Here is a 26,053-nt window from a genome sequence, read left to right on the forward strand (position 1 = left end):
TTTGAGCCGCATGACCTCAACAGAGTCGCTGGCGTGATAGTCTAGAAAAGCGAGTTGGAAAGTAATTTTTCCGCTCGTTGCGATCAAAACATGGGTTATATATATATATATATATACTACTGATTCAAAAGAAGGGCTATGAGCTGATGCATGCTGAAAATCTGATTCTTACTGACACAAACAGGCTCCGACTAAGTCACGTTATGCAACGATGACTAATATCCAACGGAAGATTCCTGAAAAAAAAATCGTTCAGCTGTAGCACCCTTCCGGTGCCTAACTCCCATGCCACTCGAAGGTTGTACGAGGGCTGGGATACTGCCAGGTTGCCCAAGCCTAGACAGGGGAAGTCGAGAGGCAGAGGGCGGATTCGAACTACGAACCTACCGACCGATAATTTCGCGCTCTAACCACTTCGGCCGTCCCGCCCCTGACCATATTGTGATTTTCAACAACTGATTGCTTTTTCAGTCTGCACGAAGCAAACAAGGACAAATCCATAGAGAATATTTTCAAAACAGGAAGGCAAAAGATGTTTTTTTAAGAATCATGTTCGAAACCAAGGATATAAAGAATATCCTATTATTAAGATGCGCTGAAACACCGACATGTCTCTCAGATTCGATCCTCCAGGGACGTGGGATTCCCGGTAACGTCAGCCGAGGGTTGGTTGCGGGAAGGATGTTCAGGATGGAGGGTAACTGCAACCGAGGTTAAAGGTTACAAACCTGAGGCGAACGTCACACTATTCGACAAGGTAACAGAGAAAACTGTGTATGTTAAAAGTTATCAGCGATGTGGACGGATGATTGCGGAGAAGCTGCAGTGTACGACAAAGTGAAGACGGATTTTTTTACCAATCACTAAAGGTGCACTACCAAGTTACACACAGTTGTTTGAATTTAAAGAATCCAACCGCGCGTCACCTGAATAGATGAGCACCTATTTCTGACACCATCTCCTGCCACACCTGTTTCGATGTGATAACCGGTGTGGAACCGGCTATCGATTGTTCATTACGAGTATTTGTCACTTGTGAAATCTCCGGAGGCGAGAAGTAAGACGGAAGCATACCCACATTGATGGACGTACCACGGATATCGTTCTACAAAATTATCAGACCATAGGCCGTCCAGGTTAAAGGACTTCATGTAAACTTCGGGCTGTAGTCATCATAAGAAAAAAGTTCCATTCATGTCCAAAAGAGTTCAGCGGCCAACAACAAAAAAGATTCGTAATTCTCCCTTGTCAAGTCTCACTTTATTATGTTGTTTGCCGAAATAACGGAACCGAAGAAAAATGGACCAGCAACCCATCACCTAGGAAAATGGAAGATCCATAATCTCCGCGGAAATCCAATGAACTTCCTAACCTCTCGGTTAGGAAACAGCAGTTTGAAAGAGACAACTCTATTATATGAGCGGGCGTAGAGCCAAAACAACGGATGCGAGACCTCTAGGGAAGGCTCGGATTATGAGTGCAAGGTAGGGGTGGACGGCCTCAGTGAATGCCACGGCAAACATGATCTACTTATTTTTAATTGAGTAACATGGCGTCAATGCAAGTTACTGAGTGCACGGAGCCAGATGAAGCTGCTGTCAAACCAGGGACAATGGAGACGACGGTTCAAGTTTTCTCATGAGTCGTCTAGTTTGAGTAGTCTATCCGTTGAGCTATAAAACACGCTCACTGGTGTGCTAAGGCCAAACCATCGTCAATAATTCTGCCAAATCCGTTATGCCTTGTGTGCTATTCATCGATGACCAAGCAGAAATGTCACCTCTGTTGTCTATTTCACTGACACGAGCGATGGCCTACAACAGGTATGAACACAACCGATTCGAATGATCGGTGAGCCATAAAGGCTACTCAACGGTCTAGGCCATCAACGCACAGTGCGAAGTAGACGAAGGTGGAGACATTATAACATCAGCAATTGAGTTAACCGCTCAATACCGGTTCCTGACAAATCGATTCTCATTATGATGTATCTACTTGGGAAGTACGCCACTCGTGTAAGGAACTACAAGCTCTTCAAAAAGAAATACCGTGACAAAACTATGTAACTTGCAACTTCATGGGCAAAACAAAAAGTGTGAGTTTTGAGGGTCTGCAACAATGGTTTGCATCTACTTAATGCACTACTCATAAGATTGCTGGAAATTCTCTGACAGCCCACGACTGCAAATGAGTGTATTTGGCTAATGGTTTGCACTCTTTCGATAGAGTTGTGATTAGTATGGAGGCAATGAAAATTTCAGTGCAAAATGTAACTAGAGAAACCGCCAAACACATGACAGGAAGAGTTCACTTCAAGATGAAAACCATATGCTGTATTAGGGCAAGCATTTGTCGATCTGATATGGATTTAAAAAATCAAGTAGCCCAGCTGATTGCCATTCAACTGATGGACATGATGGTCGTCAGTGGTGGATAAACCTTAATTATAAAAACAACTGTATGAATTCTGTAAAAATGAACCGGGAAAATAACCCATTGGCTTGATAGTCAATAACAGAGGATGAACTACTTCATCTGACCTATCCGGAGTGCATAAAACAATGAGCCGAATTCGAAGTCCGGGAACTGCGGTACGTATTGTCGAGAATTTCCCAGAGACAGCAACGTAGAAGTGAGAAACAGAAGTGTTCATGCTTTCATTAGTTGTTTGCTCGTTGGACTATTTCTGAAGCGACTTTTGTTGGTCAAAGATTCTGCACACCTAAGGATGTTAGGGCATAGAAGCATGCGTTCAGCCGTTAAACAAGTAGAGAGACATAAACGAGGGGTAAACTAAGAATACTGCGAAATGGTCTCTCAGTGCTACGTATTACATACATCTACACGAAATCACGCGACGTCTACTGCTCCCCAGTTCTTGGACGGGATTTCGCCTCTAACAATTTTGCCTGGACGAATTCGGTCAGTGTACCAACCACGGCTGTTGCTTGTATCCCAAATACATCAGTACGGTAACGAGAGTGGTTCACATTTGCCAGGGTGTGACACGAGTAGTTTATGGAATCTTCTACCTGTTTCTTCAGAATGATAAATCAGCATCTCATGTCGACCTTGTTCTTTAGCAACCAGCAAAAACCCAATGATAACACACTGAAACCTCATAAAAAGAGCGATTCAGCCGGGTTCCAGGTGAGTCTCTCGTCAAAACCAATGTGCAAACGATTGTAGTTCGCTAACACCGAAATGTTGTTCGAGTAACCTCCCATTAGTCCTTTTAGATGGATATCATAGCAACCTCTTTGTATGCACCACTAATCTGCTCGTCATATTTAGCCGGTCAGTCGTTCAGCTGTAGCGCCCTTTCGATGCCTGGCTGCCATGCCACCCGAAGGTTGCACGAGGGCTGCGATACTGTCAGGTTACCCAAGCCTAGACAGGGGAAGTCGAGAGTCAGAGGTCGGGTTCGAACTACGGACATTCCAGTCAGTAAATTCGCGTTCCAACCACTTTGGCCATCTCGCCGGCCAACGCACTTCGAATTTGAATCAAGCATAGGTTAGAAAGGTCGCGGAAAAAGCTGGAGGAATCTCAAAGAAGAAGAAGCTTTCGGAAATCAACTCCATCAGAACGTCAGTAGGTCTCCTGCCTCGTCATGCCAACGCACCGCTCTAAACCGCCTAATGCATGGGTCCAGCCAGTCACAATAATCAACAACATTTAAAGTAGGCTTTTTTTGTTAGTCGAAAGTGATCTAAATAACTCTCTCTGTCTGCCATAAAGCTCGGTCTGCAAACTGTTGTCTGTCTTGCAAAACATGGAATGCTGCCCACCAATAAATCGATGGATTGTCTGTCCAACCTATCAAAATAGGCAGTTTTCGACCGGTCCTAAACTTTACGTCACAAGTGTCAGAAATTGCTGTCGCATGGTGACCACTTTTCAAAAGCATCGACAAAACCAAATGGGTGTGAAACAACGAAACACAAATGTTTTAGAAAAGTCTGGAAAACAAACTGTAGCACGAACGGCTTTGAAAACCAAACCGCAGCCTGTACAGACGTGTCCAGTTCAATCTGTAAAAGGCCGGGGAGCGGTTTGTAAGGAAAAAAGAGCCGGGCCAAACAAATTTTCACCCGCATACGGCCAAGTTTTCCTCGCTTTCGTGACGTGCTCAACGAATGGTCTATAGTCATTCCGAATTCGAGGATGGATTGAATCCTACTACTATGCAAGCCCTAAAAAGAAGTTCTGAAAAATTGCAGTTTTAGTTTCAGATCTTAGGAGAATCTCACAATGGAAACAGAGAACTAGCGAAATGCCGTCTGAAGAGCTTTGGGGTACAACATATCTTAGTGCCCACAAACTCATCAATCAAAACGACCAAGCACAACCACAGCCACTTGGAACTGTGCTAACCGCGGGGGCATATATTTGAGCACAATCGAACTCGCCTGCCTCCAGTGCGCCCACTCCAAAACACAAAAAAAGCCCCGGTGAACTGCTTAGGTAATTTCTTCCCTTTGATATTCAACGTCTGCCAAAGGTAAGTCTGCTTTTGCCCCTACTTTTGCTGCTTCAAACATAGTAATACTGTGGTATGTTTCCCCTTTGCTCGTCAACTGGTCATCGGTAGTGGCGCTCTAATTAGTCAATGCGGTTCAGCTATTTTGATTAGGGATTATGCAAACGTGTAATGGTGGCTATTCTCACTAATCATTGAACTCAAGTGTCACTCTGTGAGTTAGAATAATGTAAACTTGTTTGTTTGTTACTCAGTCAAACTGACAGCCACGAGACCACTGACTTCTTGCGGTATCTTGGGCGTGCAAAGAAAAGCTGCCACTTCAGTTACCGATGGTATTACAAGAATGGTATTTCAGTATATTCAACGGATGCAACGTGTGATCACTTTTCTTTATGATCATCGTACATCCCAGGGTTTGCGCAATATATGGTTCCCAAAAATTAGTTACCCGTTTCGAACAGAGCTGCACAGGTGTAGATGGTGTTGATAGCGGTGCCATATCCTGTCCAGGCGCAAATTATAGACACTGCTGATCGGCCTAACGGTACAATGCTTAATTATTATCCGGTCTCTCTGGATGCCCTGGGGATGCATACTTCTGGTGCTTTCCAAAATGAACGGAGCACTGCTCCACAGTGCTTTTCAATTTTTTCAACATAAATTAACTACAGCATAAAGGCCTTGGTTGAAATACAGATCAGAAAAATTCCTAACCGAAATACACTTACTTAGTGTTGGATGTTCACCCCTATAAGCTATACTGGTTCCAAAAAACAAAGGAGAAATAATCGATGGATTAACAGTGAGTTCACTGGGATGCAGTTTGTAGACAATCAGCGACAAAGACAAAACGGCGCAAAGTGAGCTAAATCCTAGGACCTGTCTGTAGTTCAGTGTAGCCATGTGAACCAAAGTTACGGAACAGTCTTTCATCACAAGGCTAGTACAAACAAGTCAATCCAAAGAATCCACAACAATAAGGCGTTTTTTGTGCAGGTTTTCAAGCTCCAAACTGTTCATACGGTTGTCCATATATCAAAGGGACAACGTGAATGGGAACGTACGCTGGTGCTCAAATTGTGTGAAAAAACTGGGTATTTGTATGCTATTTTGTCCGGTCAGTAGAAAGTCCCTGTTGTCAAGTCACTTTGTTCCTCTCGAACAAGATCCCTCAACTTAAAAGGACCACTTCGTCCTGGTCCCGTGAACCTTGTGATTGGATCGAACAGATTAACCGGCAGGTTAGAAAGGGACCAGAGAATTTCGGCCCTAGGAAGTGATCCTTTTCAAAAGCCGGAAAACGTAAACACTGTTTGGCATCACTGTTAATTGCTGCTTAGCTAAGGTGAGAAAAATGCTTATGCGTTAATGGTCACAACTGCTAGGCCCGACAGACGAAAGTAATCTCATGGATTATGTGTGGCAAATCATGAGACTGTTTTTGGAGCACGATCTAAATGGTATGGTTGCTGCAATCGATGCCGATAATATATCAAAGTATTGGTGAGGTGAAGCACAACACAGTTGTATGGTCGCTATTTCGACCATTGTTGTGTCTTGATGAACGGTAGTGCAACTTTGTATCGGTCCCTTGGCTTCCTGCTCCACCCACTATGGTATATCAAAAGGCATGGTAGCTCTACACAGCCCTTTATGGAGACAGAGGAAAATTATTGCAGCTGTATTTATAGGGTACTCACAGGGTGCTCCGCAAGGTCGTGCCAGAATCTCCGTGAGGGGGCGAGAAGCATCGAGTCGAAGATGCTCGACTCGGATTGGCTGACATTCTGACCAATCGGGGCATGCCTTCGTTTGGTCCGTGTCCTGCACGTGATACATCCGTCCAAATGATGTTATTTTCGCTTATTAAGGACGGGTGGCCTCCGAACAACCGTAAAGGCACAAGTCCTCAGGTACTGAATCCTGAGAAATCAGCTTTTTCCTGCCTCTCGAAAGCAAACTGATGATCATTCAGTACAGTTGAAGATGTCGCTGGAAACCTCCAAATAGTGGTAACGATGTCAAAGATATGCAGTGAAATGCCCATAGTATGGTCGAGAAGATGGAGCTAGAGGACTTTTTACTGCTGTTTTTCGAATGTATACCTCAGATCACGACCGTCGGCATAAAACACCCAAAAATTCGGTGGGGATGCTAGTTGGGGTCGACTGCTCAGCATCGAGCAACGTTGTGATGAGTGAGTAAGAAGCGCATATAGCTGTAATGTCTTCAAGTTACGTTTTACTGGGTATCAACCGCGATGAAGTCAAGATTTGACCCTTGAAACTGGACATTTCAAAGCGATTGCAATCTTCAAGAAACACACTCATTTGCAAATCAATTTGGTTTTCACAAGGGAACCGTCTGAATCTCTCGTTTATGATGTGCTGTGAATGTGCTGTCCACAGCTCGTGATTCGGACATTTCAAAGCGATTGCAATCTTCAAGAAACACACTCATTTGCAAATCAATTTGGTTTTCACAAGGGAACCGTCTGAATCTCTCGTTTATGATGTGCTGTGAATGTGCTGTCCACAGTCCGCCTCGTGATTCAGTTGGCATGATATTCGAGGTATCGCAGTATATTTTCGTAAAGGAAGAGCTGATGTTCGGTGGTGCCTAAAGCAATTATGACAGTCGACCATGAGCGAACGACTTCTTGCGACTGATATATATGGTTAGACAAGTATTATTGTCGCATAGTCGAGATCTGTTGAAGCTCACAGTCCGGTCGTGTCATTTAAGTTGATGGCCTGTGTCTTAAACCTATATAATTAAGGGATGAGTTTTACCGCAGCCAGATAATATGGAGAGATAAATCCCTTTCCAAAAGGATCAACAAATCTAAACGCCCTCATGACAAAGTGACAAAGTCGACCAGAATGTAAATAACTGAGTAAGTAATATGAGCACCAATACGCACAAAGCCAATACTTCTCAAACAAACGGAAGCAGGAGAAAAGTACAAAAAAGTACTCGGTTTTATTCTGCAGCCATTTGACGGAAGGAAGTGTACAAGCATTTTTAAGGTCTAGATATGTACAGAAAAATCACACAGGGAAGTAAATGCAACGAAATGCTAAGACCAGGCTTCTACTTGCAGGCGACCCATGGCCTCAAGATGAGTAATAAATGCTTCGGCCTCGTGAGCCGTTAAGTTACCACCCTGCTCGCATGCATCCATGAGTGCCTCGCGAACCTCACCGGGCATTGCTTTGGCGTTGCCCGCTATAAACACACATGCCTGTGGATGTGACAACGTAGACCACACCAGAGTGGCGTGCTCGCGGATTTTGTGCTGTACATAGACACGGCTACCGACGGCCTTCGAGCCATCGTGAACACGAACTGAGACTGGATCCCGTGAGAACGCTGGTATGAGTTTGAGTGTACCTTCAGCCTCTAGACGTGACCACTCATCGGCAAAGTAGAAGTCCTTGTTCGAATATCGGCAACCAAAAAAGAGGACATTACTTCCCAGTCCAGGAAGTAGTCGATGTTGATGCCAAAGAAGGCTGCGGAAGGGCGCTACTCCAGTGCCTGGAGCGATCAGAAGAAGGGGACTGGGTGGGTTTTGTAATGCTGAGATGAAATTGAACCCACCGGCCACATTAGAAGCAATCCAGCCAGGTAGACGGTCGCCTATTGATAAACTGGACATAAAGGTTGAGGCAAGACCCTGACGGGGCGTTGACATACGAGTTTGATAAGTTACCACAGCAACAAGCAGTTCAATGTCTGGGGGTGCAGATGCGATGGAGTAAGGCCGAGCACGAATGGGGCCAGGTAGTATGTCGAACCATCGGACTGGTGACAGTAGAGATGATGTAGCAGGAAAGTCAGCCAAAACTTCTACAAGACGACGTCGAGGACGACTCACGTAGTCATGTAAATCCTCCACAAATTCCGGTGAAGAAATTGATCCTAATTCAGATAGACGCTCTAATTCCATTTTCAAACGATCGGGGTCTTGAACACGATATGAACCTGTGGGTTTGCACAGTACTTGGTAGGCAACTGCAGCTAAATTGGCAAAGAATGTGGCCGTTGGAATGATAGTCAAATCAAAATAATATGTGGCCAACCAAGCAGCTGAAAGACCTCGAAAATCCCCTTCTCTTTGTCTGAGCAACGGTGCCGGCAGAGGAAAGTTGGTATCACGTTCACTGATACACAACCGTTGACTTGGATCGGCTCCAGTAACTTGAAATAATAGGCTAATATCATGTGAGCTGTTTCGCGGTTGAACAAAAAGTACGTCGCCAGGCTGAAATTGTTGTTCGGTCTCTAGCTGAGAAAGAAAGATAAAAATGCGGGTTGGAGGTACAGATTATCGGGTTTACGCAAAAGCGAATAGCATTCATTTTAATCTGTGCGTTGGGCGAAGGTAAAATCCTGACTAGTAGCATCGACACTTTCCTTGCCTAGCTATGATATGACCCGTAGGAGGTGCGAGCTAAACGCTTGCAAGTATACCTAGACTGGACGACTAGACAGGATGAGTTGAAAAGCCATGAGCCAAAGACCTCTTTGACAGCCGCTCCCACCCCAACTGTCCCAGTCCGCATAGTTGCCAGTTAATCGGTAAAAAGTTAAATGGACCTGCAAAAACTCAACCACATGAGGCATTCCCGACCTTACTGGGACTCATTACTCATCAGACAAATAATATCTTAGCTGGCCATTTCAGGCTGTCGATCACGGACTACACGCCGGCCAACCCACTTGCATAGGTGGAGAAGTTTGAATCATATGTGAAACTCGGTGTGGCCAGCTTCCTAATTCTTCAGACAGTCTGACTGCTAGCAAACTGTCAGACAGTGTCACAGGATGCTCATCCACTCACCATCGTGACTATTCGCCGGTAGACATATTGCATAAAAAGTCCATAACTTGCTGGGTCAAGTTTCATAGCCAATTGTTAGCTGAGTAGAATAACATGCAACATACTACAGCCGTTAGAATGCTGCCAGTTTTCTTTCAATCAGAGATTATGACAGAGGTTGTTAACTCACTCATTTCTAACCGACCATCCAAAGTAGGTCCACCAAAAGCCAACCAAAAAAGCTGAAGAAGCTACAATTAGGCTACGCCTACCCTGATTGCGATAAAAGAAAACTGCGCGAACGTGTTGACGTGAACTCATCGACGGTGCCTGTAAAAGATGGGTTCAGTTAGGTACCAATTTTCATCATTTTTACCGATAAACTCAAACTTTGTAGGCCCTCAACTGTGTTATCTGTTTGCTTGGTTGACAACGCCTTGTCGGAAGATGTTGCTTGTTCTGAATTCAGATATGAATACTTAAAGAACTAAAGAATATGGGACATTCATTCGTAAGACCTGATTCGGTTACGGTTACGCTGTGTTTAGTTAGGCGGTTTTATGCAAAGCCGACTGTCAAGATGTATGCTTTGCTGTTTGGTTACGATCAGTACTATCTGGCGTGGAAACGGGCTTTCCTATCTCGCAAAAGGCTTGTACCAATCGCCGGAGTCATCCAAACCCTCCGTCGAACATACTCAAAACGACCGTTTAATAGACCAGTGCAAGGGCCATGCACACCATCTAGTGTAAGCAACAGGAACCACGTGAATCCTCGACGTGCACGCAACCGTGTTTTAACAAAATTGGAATAACCGAGGAAAGCAACGGACACATCTGTGGCAAACCCACAATAATAAGATCATCCTAATCTCAAAATGCAGTAGAAAACTTGCAAGTAGGGCTGACGGAACTATGTAAAAACGATCGCTTCATCCAACAAAATCCCTTTCTCAATCGTGGCTTACCATTTGGACTGTCGCTGAGCCACCATGCATGTCGGATCATCATGCTACCAATCTTTCTTCGGTACACATTCCATCAAGACCATTTGCCTTTTTAATTGCATGTTACCTGGTCGACAAGCATACAACCTGGAAATGTCATATTTATAACAAGCAAACCACATGTCCATACAAAGTCCATGTTATCTCATCAATCTTGGAGAAGAGACAGAGTACTTATTGAATTGGAGGCTGATTCGCTCTGTGTCCATCGTTATCAAAGTGGTCCTAGCCCATTTCAGAAGGGTCACGACCAGAATTCGGATGGGCCGTCAGAAACGGTGGCTGCAAACTAGCGGTCAGTGTGGGGAAGTATGCAGTGCGCTTTGTACCAATCGTAGTTACATTGGACACCTAGGATTGTCGTACTTTGAAAAACAAAAGAACAGCAACATCCAGTGCTACACAGAAGCACCGTGACTAAATGCACATTCATTTTTATGATATGCTACTCATAAGGTTGCTGAAAATCCAACTTCCAACTCTCCGATTCCACAGAGTAGCTCCAAGCGGATTGTCCGCAGGTGCTGAACTTCCAATTCGGATGTGACAGACTATGGAAGCTGCTTGCGACAAACAGAATAAACACCTGACACGAGTTACAGCAAGAGCTAAACAACACAACGAAAACAGACCCAAATAAGGGATCCTTCAGTTCGACCTCGTAAAATCATCGGAATTAAAGCAATGAATACAACGAGATCAAAATACCGACAGAAAACTCCCAAAAGAGTACATTAATCCAAGTGTTTCAAGGCCGGCTTCGTCTGCATAAACTGGATATCAAGATGAAAAAATTGAAACCGACTGAGAAGTCATCGTTTCAGGGCTTGGTGAACAATCGGTAGTTTTTAACTGAGCAACGTTTCGCTTTTGACATAAAAGCTTGGCCCGATCAAGCTTGTGTCAGAAGCGAAACCTGGCCAAGTTGGAAATTACCGATTGTTCACCAAGCCCTTCTAGAACGATAAAAATCAATACCTTCAAGACAGTTTTCCACAAAGACGAGCGGAGCTATGTCAGCATACGTCTGTATCAAGTTCACTCACTAATGACACGAAATCCAATAGGCACTCTGCAAATGGAAGCAGTCACCTACTTCGTGGGAATCGCTAATCTTGTCAATATTCGCCGAAAGTTTAAAATGAACTACTTTGCGGTGCATAAAACTGAACTAGATTTGGCCAAAACTTACATAGATTCCGCGATTTCCGACACTCTCGAAACCAACGATTACAAAAACTAGTCTGATATAAAAAGACCACGGTTTCCAAAGAACGCCAGAACTACTACAGAGAAAAGACTGTCCTAAAGTTGACGGAAATATATTCGAAAACGGGAAGTCTATGGAAAGAAAGTATACCGCATATCAGACTCAACAGTACCTAATAAGGTTTGTAAAGATATAAAAAAATGCTGGCCGACGCCTGGAAACCGAAATGTCAATCGAACTGCTCACATTTTTAAGGTTCGCCTGCACCTGGAATGGACACACAGTACGTGATAAACAAAGGTGAGACGGACAAAGTGATTAGAGCGCGAATCTACTGACCGGAAGGTCCGTGGTTCAAACCCGCCCTCTGACTCTCGACTTCCCCTATCTAGGCTTGGGCAACCTGGCAGTATCGCAGCCCTCGTGCAACCTTCGGGTGGCATGGCAGCCAGGCATCGAAAGGGCGCTACAGCTGAACGACTTTTTACGTAGTAAACAGCATACGTATCATCCATATAAAATATCAATCCAATGGTTACAGGACTGCGAAGATACTAAGGACAACGGATGAACTGTGTTCACAGAATCAACTAAACTTGGTAGATTTATGGAGACCAAATTATGAGGGAAACCAAGGAAAAATGCGACAACGAAGTCAGGTTTATTTGTCTTCGTTCAAGTCTAAACTGAACATCAAAATGGTTAATTGTGAGAGCTAATCACCGCTACACACCAATTCGGTTCGTCGGTCGATTGCTACTTTTAACAAGTCTGGGATTTTGGAGCAGCCAGTAGTACTCTAGAGTGCAAGCAATCTTGTCAACCAGAATGCAGCAACAACAAAAATTACGGAAAGTTCTGTTTTTCGAACGAAACTTCCATAACTTTCAACTTAACGAACAGAGGGACCAGTCGAGGAAACAGGCAAATGTTAGCTTATACAACTCTCCAAGAGGCATCAGATAGAGAGGGAAGGAAAATAACTGTTACAAAACGAAATGATCATCCTTAGTTTCGACTTCAGATTATCTACTGAATGGAAAATGACTGTACTCGAGCGAATAGATAAGAAAAGTGCTCGCTGTCCGTTGCCCTATCCAAGTAAGTACTCTCATCCAGACACTTATAGCAGCTCAACTCTCGTGTTTGCATTCGGCTGTACGATGAACCACGTCGAAGCGAGACCCGCTGGTACTATGCTCTATAAGAAACACCCTCGGTGTTCACAAAAAAGGTTCCAAACTTAGGAACAAGTTAAAACTACACGTGCCACGGGAGAAGCCAGATCTATCAGCACAAAGAAGACGAAAGTGCATTTTATTGTTTATTCCGTAGTACAACGTTTAATATGAGGCACTAATGTGATCTTCCAGTGTCTCTCTTTCTCCAGATCACTAACAACCAACATTTCCCATCGAATACACTGAAATCTGTGAAACAGAAAAATAATTTTGAAAAAACTTACTTGTCATGGTTGCACTGTTGCGTTCACATAATGTTTAAGTAGACTTTCCATATTCTAGTTTATCCAAGTCGTGGGAATGAAGGCTAGACAAAGCGGTCAAATCAGCGCAATACGCAGATTGGGGCACTGACAGTGCAAAGGTTGCAAATTTGCTGTTCTGTCGTTTCTGTCATTGCCAAAATTGTTCCTCCTCTGGGTATTTTAATATGCCTAGTAGGTAACTCACCGAACTGCCCGGATCCGACCTTTTTGAATACCACGCTAGCTGAACCAGTAGATGATAGAAAAACCTTTCAGCTGTGTTAGGATGCACTCCTCCTACGAACATATTGCTCACATTCTCTCTCTATTATTTCAGCCTTTCATTGGACTGTTTGTTCCATTCCATTCCTGATTCTTCGAATCTCGATATTGGCTGTTCAGTTGCCGCAGTATAATTTCCCCAAGGCTTTTTGTCTTCTCAATTTTGTGTGTAACTGACAAGGTTGATTGACTGATTAGTAGAGAACATAACAAGCTGTAACACACTTCCAGTGCCTAGCTGCCATGCCACCCGAAGGAAGCACGAGGGCTGGGATATTGCCAGGTTGCCCAAGCCTAGACAGGGGAAGTCGAGAGGCAGAGGTCGGGTTCGAACCAACAGATCTTCCGGTCAGTAAATTCGCGCGCTAACCACTTGAGCCATCTCGTACATGATACCTTAACATCCTCATCAGCATTGTAACAACCGCGTACTTGTCGTACATTGGTTGTAGCTGTCACAGTTTCGTTCACCGATGATTTGGAGAAGTGGGATAGGTAGCTGTGCGTTAGAGGCGGTAGCTAATAAATTGGATTGTGAAGGAAGCTAGGCATTGAAGGCAATAGCTTCGATGCACGAGCACCATCGAGGGCGTGACTGAGCCATGTCTGGCAATGTCTTCAACCATTGATGTGGCCCGTTTCGCGGTCCCCATCGGGGAAGACGGTAAATCACGGATCTGCCTCTCCCTGTGTTCAATCTACCTTTAAAGGATAAAATCAGAGAGCACCCTCGATGCCACAGCTACCAGGATGATGTCACGGTGGTTTTCACACAGCGTTCGTGTACCATTTTTAAGGATGGGATGACTGTTGACACGCCCCATTCTACAGGCACCTACTCTTCGTTCCATATAGCACCAATAAGCTTTGTCAGATGGGTCACCAGGGATTCTCCGCCTTATTTGAGGAGGGCTGGATACGGCATTTGTACTTTACTTCTTCTTCCGACGGGCTATCAAGGTTTACATTCCGTTCGCCCGTATGCGTTGTCTCCACAGGCTGTGTTGCAGGAGGCCAGCTGAACTGTTCTTCGAAGTGTTCGGTTCATCTTTCCAGTCGACGTTTTTACGAATCAATTAATGAGCGACCTTTTTAACTTATCGTTTCGCTGGCCGTTGCTTTCCTAGGGCCAGTCGATCGTATTAGTTGATATAGAGCATGGCTGTTTCCCGTAGCAAAAGCCTTCCCCATCTCCCGAGCTTTCGCTGCCTACCAGAGCCCTCAGTCTTTCCTTAGACTCTTCGTTATTTGGTGTTTGAGGGATTTGAGGGAGCCGTCGTACTCGTTGCCTGTTGGTATGGCTTTCCTGACACTAATCATGGATAGCGATCTCGACGACATCCAGTCGTCTTGTAATCGAATAGAAGACGGACAGACAGTACTGGACGCCGCTAAAATAGCTCTTTTCACATTTTGCCACGCTTTATCTACATGCTCACTGCCACCACAGTGTTGGTTTACTATGGAGAGTTGTTGGGCTAGCTCGGATTGATACTGTTGAGCTCTTCGAAGATAGTGAATTGGCACGCTTCCTGCTGACTTGCGAAGACCTGGAGGGAAACGAAATGTCAGGCGTGCACGCACCGTAGCGTGATCGGAATCAAGTGGTGTGTCACAAAAGAAACGACAGTCCTGAATTGTGGCTCTCCGTTGGTAGCTAACGGCTGTGATCCAACTGGGCTCACGGTTGATCTGCAGTTGGTCACCGCTAGGTTACGCGATGCGATTGTTTATGTTGAGAGTTCGTACTTTCCATAAACCGTTCATGATCAGCATATAACTGAAGGAGCTGATCTCCGTTGTCTGTGCGGCGAGCATCGACTCCGAATCGGCCGCCCAAATGTTATTCCTAGGAGCTCAGACGACCTACTTGAGCATTCAAATCGCCTGCAAGGATCACAATGTCAGTACTTTTCGCCTGACGAATGAGCCCAGATGGCTCTCGATAGAAAGTATCCTACTCAGCATCACCCAGAACTGCAGTCCCTTGTGGCATAGGCCGACACTACAAAGAGACACCGCTTTTATGCTGAGAGGTATTGAGCTTGATTGAACTGGATAACCGGACGGTGCAAAGACTACCGTTCACTGGGATCTAACCCAGCAAAGCGCGTTCAGCTTTGGGGCTGGGTGCAACTCCCACGCCATGTATTTCACGAGTCATCGCGACCGGGTCACCGAAAACACGGAGGGAGAAATGTGAAAGAGCTGAGTTCATCCTCCACGCTTGGGTCTTGCATGCGTGTTTCGAAGACACATCAATCTTAAGGGATCATCGCCTGTTTGTCAATTTGACATAGAGTACGGACGTCAAAAGCTCCTATATAGAAAGGACTTCGTGGATTTTCGTGTTATTTACTCTATTGTTAATAGAAAGCGAAGAGCATAAGGCCATTCGGTCGGATAACTGACAGTCAAATGACCCAGCGACGTTTGCTTGTGTGGTGGACATCGAACTGCAAGGGCAAATTATACTTACCGGTTGCACACGCCGAGAAAAACGGTTTGGCTGAGGTACCCCGCCTTGAGCACTTGATTCAAAAGTATGACCCACAAGGCAATGGGAAGATGTAGGGTTTTGTTCGGGGACCCTGGCCCTAGCCTCTGACTCAGAAGTCTGACCAACGAGATAGTGGGAGAATGTAGGTTTTTCTTTGGGGACCCTGCCCGGAGCCGATGATTCAGTAGCCTGACCTGCTCAGCCTAACCCGAGGGCACAGAGAATAAGGCATTACTGCCTCATTCCTGATGCTGCTGCGCACAGAAGGTGCGTTTTGAGCAGCATCGAGCTCTTTGGTTTTAAAAGTATTTCGACCGCAATGGATAATGCGCTGAAGGTCACGGGCAACCATTGGGCGATCGAAGTGTGGGGGCCGACCTTTTTCAACCCGACTTCTTCGAGGAAATGCAGCATCGCTTCTTCCATAAATATGGGCATGCTGGTCACCTGGGAGGAAACATCTTACTGCCTTCACACTCCTGTTGCATAGAACAGTACGAATTTACCCCCAGACCGCCTCGTAGCACGATCAGTCGTAGTACGGGGTCTCGCTGCTCTTTGTCTGACTTCTCCCCTTTAGCCTTCCCGACATGGTTGCACCTTGTGTAACGAAGTTCTAGTCATTGTAACCCGCGGGCTCATTGCAACACTCAGGCCCGATCACCATGTCAAGGTGGCAGCTTTAGGTCGGAGATAGCTTAACAACAAATGGTTGATGTATTTTTACACAATCTCCCTGAAACGTGCGTGGTGGTTGCCTTGTATAATGACCTTTCGTATCGAATCAACCCTTTGAAAGTGATAAGATGCCCATAAAAGTTTAAGGAGTCAAAGAAGTGAAGATTAGCGTTGTCCACAAGCTGGATTTGAGACTTGTGAGGAGGTTGGATCCACAAGGATATGTGATAAACGCAACAATTCATAACGAATGAAAATGATATCGTTACTGTGACTAAAATTACTCGATCCGTGAAGAAGGAACCATTGATAACTGGTCCTTAATATTCTCAAGACTGAGCAAGCCACTAAGGTGTGCGCGGACCAACGCTTGCTACAACCGCAATCCTAAAAAATTGCAATGAAACGAACTCTTGGGTGGTTATTTTCTAAACATTTACTATACAGCTCTCCCCCTTCTAAACGGCACGCTTCAATGGAAAAAAATAAATCGATCAGCTGTGACACCCCTTCGGTACCTAGCTGTCATGCCACCCCAAAGAAGCACGAGGGCCGGGATACTGCCAGGTTTCCTAAGCCTAGACAGGGGAAGTCAAGTAGCAGAGGTCGGACCTTCCGGTCAGTAAATTCGCGCTCTAACCACTGAGCCATCTCGCCCCCACCCCTCAATGACAAAGTCCTTTCCAATGAAGACTACTTCAGTATACTGAAGTGGTCCCCCAAGGGTGGAAAAATCGTAGTCTATAGATGACAGGCACTGCGGCGAAGCAATCACTGCACTCATGAAACTGGGTGGCGAGATCACAAAACAACATGCTTTTGTAGTAGGCGTGGGTAACTAATTTACTCCTTATTAGAAGCTCCTTTACGATGCCATCGCATCTCGACGGTTCGCGACCAATCTCAGTGGCCGGACGGGTGCATCTTGCACTACAACAGCGGTGAGACAAATGCACTCCCATGAAACAACACGGATATACAACACCATCCACATCACCATCGGACCCCACTCGCCTAATACAAGGGCTGACCGCACAAAGAGAACAGACAAAAAGATAGAGGAACTTGGCCACTGTCCTCTGTCGTTTTTGGACACCGGGGCACCCCCCCCCCTCGCAAGTAACTTGCGTACATCAGTAAAGCACTAATTTTCAATATTAGTGTTGTTCTCAATCAGGGAAAATGAGGAAACGTTACGTTATCACTTACCTCACAAGATGACAGCGAAATCAAGCGCGTATCTTGGAAGTGACCAGCTGCCGTAATTCGTTCATTCCGAAGCACACGAAACCATTGAGATGACGGTGGGAAAGGATGACCCTTAAACGCGAACTCACAGTCCCGATCGGCTATGTAGGAGATGCTGTCAGAGGTCAGTAAATCTGCATCCCCGTCGAATGCAAACGTGGGAACAGGCGTGGCCAGAGTCACATCATACGTTGGCCAAAAACTAGACAATACCGGAGGACTTTCCAGAAATGAATAAGTCAGTGGAATGGGTGCACAGTCAGCGACAAAAGGGAGGTGCCAGTAATCAGAAAGCACAGTCCAAAGTTGAGGAACCCACCAGTTCATCACGCTGTTTACGCCCAGCTCAGCTTGTTCGTCAGCGAGACCAAGACCGCAATCCGCTGAACTATCGCCTACTGGTGAGAAAATAGGCAACGGACTTGCTCCCAGCTGCACAAGTCGACGATAAAGCTTTTTTGCCACAATATTGAACTTCGGGTACGATGAATCACCCAGACCCAAAACAGCAAACCTTAGATTAGTTGAAAGTGCCCGACCGATTGGAAGATTTCGACTCATCAGGCGCCGCCAAAATTGGCACATGTTGTCCGGTGGCACTCCATATCCCGTTGTGGAGCACACAAAAACTATCGGATCACATTCTTTGGCCAATCGGTTCATTGGTGCATACGAATCCAAAGGACAGAGAGAAACCAGTAAATTCATACTCTGGTTCTTAGGTAATGAAGACACTGGGTTAGATTTTGTAGAAAATAAATAATAGGCTTGGGATACAAGGCGTTCTGCAACGGACCGACTTAAACCAGTTTGACTTCCATAAAGAACAACCAGACGTGGTGGTAGAGTCGAATGAGCGCCAGGCAAACCAATATTTTCAGGCCTTGCAAATCCATCACAAAACTCTACAGTCATCTGATCCTAGAAAGAAGTGCTGAAATGAACAAACACCGAAAACCATGGAGTTGAGACAAGTGAAGCTCCGCATAAAATGTAACTGCATGCGATACTTGATCTCATGAGGTATCACGTGAATGTGCTATGAAACTAAGATAGGTAATTCTCCAAATGAATTCAGTATGGTGCGGCTTCCGTGCAGCCGGGAGAAAACATTGCGAAAAGCAATCACAGGGTCGTCATTGACATCATCATCAACAGCGGAAAAAAGAACAACGGTGCTTCAGTGTCAAGCATCCCGGGGTATTCAGATAAGGTCTCACAATTAAGCCAAAAACAGAGGGGAGGAACCCTAGTGCAGATTTGCAACAAACATTCGAGATATCTAGATTTTCAGGCATTTACTCAGTGTGTAGCTTTTCTACTTCGTTCTTTTAATTGTTAGCCTATTCACGCCAGATCCTCCACAGGACAATCTGGATAAGAGCCAACCGCCCAAACACCAGTGACATAGGTTAGCGACCATATTTCGCAGTCTCCAACCAACTACGGCGAGGGTAATATGGATCCCATCCTGGACGGCGAGTAGTGCACTCAAAATCCCGGTCATTCGTAATCTCCTTCATTCCCATGTCATCTTCATTATCATCGGCTGCATAACATCCGTGCAAAACACTGAGGCTTTCCTGTTGTGCATCCATGAATTATTTCAAAGCCTCATTGTGGAAAAAGAATAAAAGTGGACGGGCAAAGGACTTGTTGCTAACCTACCATAACATCGAGGTGCCTACGACTCCAGACACTCACCCAGCTAATCTGGATGGAAACTGACAAGAACGCGACTAACATCAAACGGCAGTCATGTCTTGCAGCATCTCCAAACGTTTATTGAAGACATGAAGACGTCTCAGTTCCACAGAGATGAAGTTTTACAGTCATAAAACAAAACAGCCGGTACTAGAGACTGATACTTCCCTTGATATTCAGGGATATACTGACTTGACGTCATAGGTGTCTCAAATTAACAAACGTGACGCGAGTCTTGCAGATTCCTGCATTGAGCCCACCTGTCACACTACAATTGGGAACTAAAACAACCTCCAAAACAGGCAAAGCGCTCCACAAGTTCAGGGGTCTCTATCTAAATTGTAAGGTCTTCGGCGTCTGCATTTCCAGGAGGATGACCTTACACGTTGTAGGTGCACAGCGCATGCCAGAGGACGGAATGATTTGCTTAGCTCTTCCAAAAACACGTGCAATTTCTTCACCTCTCATTATCTCGTTGGACAAGAAATTAAGTGGGAATGACAGACACCACTTTGTATACGAAAACATTTGGAAAGCTCTTTGCATACTCTCACAAGCCCAAAAGCCCGATAATGCAAAGAACTTACAATGTTCATTTCTTGATGGGCAAGCGTGTTAAGAACATATCGGTCAACCGAGTAAGAATCAAAGGTGGTTTATTGTTGTACTTTTGTTTTACTTTAGGCTTTGCCTTTGTCGGATTTGATGACGAAGTGGTGAAAAATTTAATTTGGATAGAAAACAGGTAACAGCTGTTTTTTACCTTGAAACTATCTTCCTTTAGGTCGAAATAAAAGCTATAAAGCCACCAATCTTACAGAGACCGAATTATCTAATAAGTCCAGGCGGGTCAATTCACTTGCAAGCGAACAGCCGGGCTGTCCGAGGAGATTGTGTCAAATGATTTCTACCTACTAACACTCAACCTGTGACTCCATATAACTAAGCGTTTAGGGTGCATAGCTCCTGAACGTGGATTGAGCCCAACCCCGGCTTTTTAGTTGCTACTGTGCAGGCCTGAGCAATCTCAATATGTCAACCCTAATACGCCCCCTTTAGTTTGTGCAGCAACTGTGCATAGAACGACTTACACCATCATTTTTTATTTTTAAGGTTACTGAAGGGACTGTTAGACCGCGCCAGCTCAAGATAGCTCAGTGGTTAAGGTGCGAACTAACTGTAAGGTCCATGATTCGGACCCAACATTGGTACCCCGAATGCCCCTGTCTGTGCATGGACAACGTGACAATATCTCAGACGTCGTGCTCCCTTCAGGTGGCATGGAAGCCAGGCACCGGAAGGGTGTTACAACTGAACTGGTGTTGATTAGTTCGGCGGACGACTTTTCAAAGCAACTGAAAAGTACTGTAAAAGTAATTACTGACCAGAGATCAGTCACTTTTATGTAAGGTAGGATAGAGGAAAAAGGAAAAGATGACAAAACCTAATGGTCGCGAGTCGAATGGTCTGCTTATAGACTGAGCAAGGAAGGCCGGGAAGTTAATGCTCTGTCGTAATTTTTGTGAGACGGTCAAAAGCACGAACACGCTCCATGAACTGCATTCCCCGGGGCCAATCCGGGAGTACCAGAATGTGCCATCTTGTGCGCTCAAAGAATCTTCCCTTCTCCCTCGACGACGTAAAGCACATCTGTAGAGCATGTGCTAAACTAAAACCAAAGTTTCATAGCCCTTCTTCTAGACAGTTGACTGAAGCTGTCTGCCGTTTGAACGATCAAGTATGGATTCAAAAGTCTAATCCGCTCAAACAATCTAAATTGTTATCTCTTATTCATTGAAAAGGAGTACACCAGATTGCTTGTTCTTCATAACGTCAAATGAAGTAAAATATGGTCCAGCTGCAGCACCATTGTAGAGCCTAGCTGACGCGACACCCGAAAAAAAAGCATGAGGACCGATATATTGTCAGGTTTACCAAGCCTATGCAGGAGTAACTGAGAGGGAGCGGTCGGATTCGAACCACAGGCCTTCCGGTCAGTAAGTTTGCACTTTAATCACTGGGCCACCTCGAGCACAAAAAAAACGTAACGATGCCTTTCAAACTGCAATCTGGTTTAAGTGTTATCGAGAAAAGCTTTTTACATACTCCTGTAAATACTCGAATACTTTGACTCTCCCCTACTTTGGTGGAACCGCCAGGTATTCCATGCTAGCCTTCTACAATGTCCTACGCCAGTAGTTTTGATCAGGTTTTTGGAGAGCTTTGAAGTGGGTATTCACTATTCCCCAGAAGCATATATAAAATTAAAACTGAGTTACTTGTTTGGACCCTTCGAAGGCAACCAGCTGAGCAATACGCCAATGAACCTGCTCTTGTGCTTGAACGCATTACCGAGAAGCCCAGCTTTTGTCTGAATAGCTCTCGCTCAACGTTCGAAGTCTGAAATTTTAGACTGCACACCTATCAACAGCAGACCATGCGAAGTGAGATGGCTAGGAGTCTGCAAAATGAATAACCACCACAGAGAGAAGAACCGTTGCATATTTGCTGTCGCCATCTCAATAACTGCAACTCCGGTAAAGTTAGGAATAAACCCTACATTTGTCTTCAGGACTCTTCCTGTGGGGTTCAGCGGTTCGAGCAGATTCCCTGTTTATATCCACACTTTTCGCCCCATTAATGAACTGCGTAAGTGCCGGAGTCACATTCGAAAATTAGTCTCATTTTTGTTCGCTTTGTCTTCGACATCGTTTTGTGCTTCATCAACGAATATCACTATTACCACAGCTCTTCTCTCTTACATTTTTGTGACTTATCGGGAGTTCATGAAGGCTTCATAGGATTTTAATAGCATCCGCCTTCAACGACCAACTATCTTGTGAAGCTGCCATCGACTTAATGATCGTACGTGACCTGAATGTGCGTTAGCTAGGGGCTTGTCTCATTGCCAGAATCTATAGTACGTCCGAGGCTGTGGGAGAACCTTCAGGGGAGAACAACTCCACAGCCTAAGCATGTGCATGTGGACAGAATCAACTACGTTAATGATCTTCTAAGTACATTTGGCATACAAACGGTGGAAAGACTACTAATGAAATGAAAATACTAGTAGTCTATTCGACGAGCCATAAAAAGCCTTGAACAGTGGTTTATGAAAACACAAGTCGTGCGGCGACACTGTGATTGTCAGATGGAATCCTTGATCGAAACCACCCACGACGCCCCAAGCATTTAGCTCGTTCTGCACCTGGGCCGCTCAGTACTCGCACAATGGAACCCCATTGGACAAGCCAAACTCAAGCAAGTGATTTGCTGGTCCGAGTCACGTGATCCATACACAAACACGACGGCTTCACACCAGGACAAGCCACTCAGCAGTGTTGCACCAATTGTTAACCTTTGTTCCGTGGGCCCGTGAGATAAGGGTTGGCGTTGTGGACGGCGTGTTGGCGGTCGTCCGGCTTTCTTTTCGACTTCCCCCGTTAGCACCTTTCTAGACAGGACACTACCGCTTTTGCTGACAGTCATACACGGCATAAAAATATGATTGACTAATATGAAAGCAAGTTAAAGTTCCAAGTGCGAAGTGCACTGAATATGTATACATGTATTTAGCTATAGTTAAGCTTGAAGCGATATTTCCTAAAACACAAATGTCAAATTTCTGCCAAAATTTTACTAAGATAAGTGGTGCGTCTGGCCGCAAAAAGGTTGTGTGAAGAAAGGGAAATCGACGGAGGACATTTCGAGGCAGTTGGATACGTTTTATGCCGTCAAGTTTATGTATTCACCCCATAAACGTCAAATTGTACTAATCTCAAACGGCGAAACGCGGATCCCCTGGACTAAATTCTCCAACGTATTTCAGACTATTTTATCGCTTGCTATGACAATTCACCTTTCCTTACTTTATGCGCCTCAAGCATTTAACCCGTCTTTTAGAGCCGTGTGAAAGACGCATACCCATAATTCCTTTGAAACCGTGGTTCAAAAAGAGAAACTTTAACACAAAGTTTTAGCATTTGATGGCATTCATTTTAGTCCTTTAGTCCTCCACACACGACCGCAGCTTTATTAGAAGTTGTTTAAATGAGTTCAGGGTCATTATGGGCGTGAAGTGGCTGCCGTTGGCTTTGCGCATATCTTCTGTGAAAACGGTGAGAAATCTCGTTTGTTTATGATAGTCGGCATACGTTATATCTGGCTTAAGTCAGTGTATGATTTTCACCGATATACCGAGTCACCAACAGTGCATTTGGATAAACTATTGGGTTTGTGAGCAGAAGAAGCAGACAGCACCGTAAGATATTCACTGCTTCCAAGCAGTGAATATCGCAGCTTCGCAGCGCCGTAACTGGGTGCGTGGACAGCTGCATACATGAATATCTTGAATGAGCTGTTTATGGTTGTCATTGTGGTTAGGATGTTCTTGGGTTCATCGAGGATTCGCGGTGATTCATTGCCGCCATTTAAACAAGGCAATACGAAGGCCGCGTCTACATTGGGGACTCAAAATAGGAAAACGTCACATGGGTTTGCCAGAATGCACTTCGATGTGAGTTAGAATGCCGCCCGAAATAACAGACAGTCAAAAGTTGACACACTCTCCAACCACTTCAATGAAGTGACACTACCGAATTTCAAAAACGACAACCGATATTTAGGTGTAGACATTAGGTGTGCAGTCGATGTGAACTGATGTGGACATATGCGAGTATGGGAGACGCGCAATGACTAGCATGGTACTTTGCAAAACTGGTTGCCTCTGAGGCGTCACGTCGCACTTCGTACCCACAAAGTGTCACGTTATCATAACGATGCTTATTCCCAACAAGTGGGTGGCGTACCATGAGGCATGAGCATAAGGCTACAGCCAGAATAAAGCGTTTGTTCGTAGCTGCGTGTAATGGAGCAAGCGGGCGATAGGGTAAAGTCAAAAGAAGGAAGAGCATAGTTGTGGGTGTGTTATCAAATTGGGTTAAGCAGTGCCATACCACCATTGCACTAAAATACTTCGGTTTCTGGGCTGCCCTGTAACGGACATCATTTTTGAGATAGTTTGGCTTGGACGTGCAACTCCGTAAGGAGGGGGATATTTTTGGTTGGCCGGTGAAGTGCTCGGAGGTAGAACAACGATTATATAAGATCGCAGGTATTCTTCTGATCCGGTTAGAGAAGTGGTGTGGTGCAGCCTTTTATATACATTCGAAGTTGTATTAGCTTTTATTGTGGTGTGACAGATGAGGTCAATGCCCGAACCTGCGATGCTACGGTCGCGTTTGCTAATTTGAAACACCTGTGGGGTCAATGCAGTGTATCCGTGAATATTATGCAACGTGTGTATCAGGTTGCAGGACGGGCTGTTCTGTTGTGTGGCTGTGAAACCTGGCCTGTTTGAGGAGCGAAACCAAGTCGTTTTCAGGCGTTTAATAACTGATGTCTCAAAACCATAGCCCGTGTGGGTCGGTGTCAGCAAATCCGTTAGGCGACGGCTAAATAGCGATTTTTCGGTTTTGCACCAGGAATTTCCACTGAAGCATGTGTCCATGCAGCCTCCAGCTAGATCATCAACATTACCTGGGATAGTTGGATCGCACCAGGTCTGGCTATTTTACTAGCTCATTTATTCGGATATAGTCGACATGATTTCGGAAGTGAAGATGGGTCGCAATACTTCGACATGAACGATGAGTCGGATGCAGCCCAGAAGGATGCCCCTTGTTGGTTACATTTCTACTGTGCTTGAGTATGTGACGGTTACGAACTTCGATGAGGAAGACCGAACTGTCGATTTTATTATGCCACACTGTACCGATATCAGAGAGCAGGACTCGGGTGAACTTGAGATTTGGTGCTCTAAGCTAGCGGATTCGACACAAAGCACCTGCCAGCTCACTAGATCTTCGCTACGACTGCATCCATGGGTGCACGTTTGGGGACGCGCGTGGCCCTTGGATCCTGAGGCTCAAGTCTACATCACCGGGTCCTACGACTAAAAAATATGCACCCCTCTTTATCTTTGACTTTTCTGCGCTCACTTATGCACACGGTTGCCGAATCCCGCCCTCGAACCATCGATGTACAAACGGCTCCCTCGTTATCGCCAATGAGATTAACTGCGTAATTCCTGAGTTCACCTTATAACAATAAATCTCCAGGCTCAGGGCGAGCACCGACCGGGAATTGTGGATAAAAGGATTTGTTGGATACTTAGTGGGTAAGCCACTGCAACTTTTTTGAATCGTATTTTAAACGATGTCGCAAAAGATGTGTACGAGTTGTAGTTGATTATACATTCTCCAGAAACCTTGTGGGGTATAAAACGGAGAACTGGATTGACCACATATTAGGTTTGCACCGATGCAACCAATAGATAGAAACATAATTTGTTAAAGTTGGTTGTGAATGTTTCAGGCACGAGAACATGAACGATGAGTCGGATGCAGCCCAGAAGGATGCCCCTTGTTGGTTACATTTCTACTGTGCTTGAGTATGTGACGGTTACGAACTTCGATGAGGAAGACCGAACTGTCGATTTTATTATGCCACACTGTACCGATATCAGAGAGCAGGACTCGGGTGAACTTGAGATTTGGTGCTCTAAGCTAGCGGATTCGACACAAAGCACCTGCCAGCTCACTAGATCTTCGCTACGACTGCATCCATG

General features: G+C 45.1%; 2 protein-coding genes across 2 annotated transcripts in view; both read right to left on the reverse strand.

Annotated features, from left to right (window-relative positions):
• T265_01471 (hypothetical protein) overlaps positions 1-24,963 on the reverse strand; it is a gene marked incomplete at both ends in the record, with an annotated part of 75,369 nt that extends 50,406 nt beyond the window's left edge. Inside the window, 4 exons of the mRNA XM_009165512.1 lie at positions 6,187-6,310; positions 7,649-8,777; positions 17,683-18,642; positions 24,590-24,963. Coding sequence (XP_009163776.1) covers positions 6,187-6,310; positions 7,649-8,777; positions 17,683-18,642; positions 24,590-24,934 — 2,558 coding nt within the window. The remainder of the gene's footprint in view (positions 1-6,186; positions 6,311-7,648; positions 8,778-17,682; positions 18,643-24,589) is intronic.
• T265_12801 (hypothetical protein) lies at positions 11,702-18,633 on the reverse strand (the record flags this gene model as incomplete). The annotated part of the gene is made up of 3 exons (XM_009165579.1): positions 11,702-11,741; positions 11,867-12,081; positions 17,683-18,633. Coding segments are annotated over 3 exons (1,206 nt in total), but the record flags the coding sequence as incomplete, so codon positions are not given.
• Positions 24,964-26,053: the final 1,090 nt, after the last annotated feature.

Source organism: Opisthorchis viverrini (genome assembly GCF_000715545.1).
Source record: "Opisthorchis viverrini unplaced genomic scaffold opera_v5_16, whole genome shotgun sequence".
NCBI lineage: Eukaryota > Metazoa > Platyhelminthes > Trematoda > Opisthorchiida > Opisthorchiidae > Opisthorchis > Opisthorchis viverrini.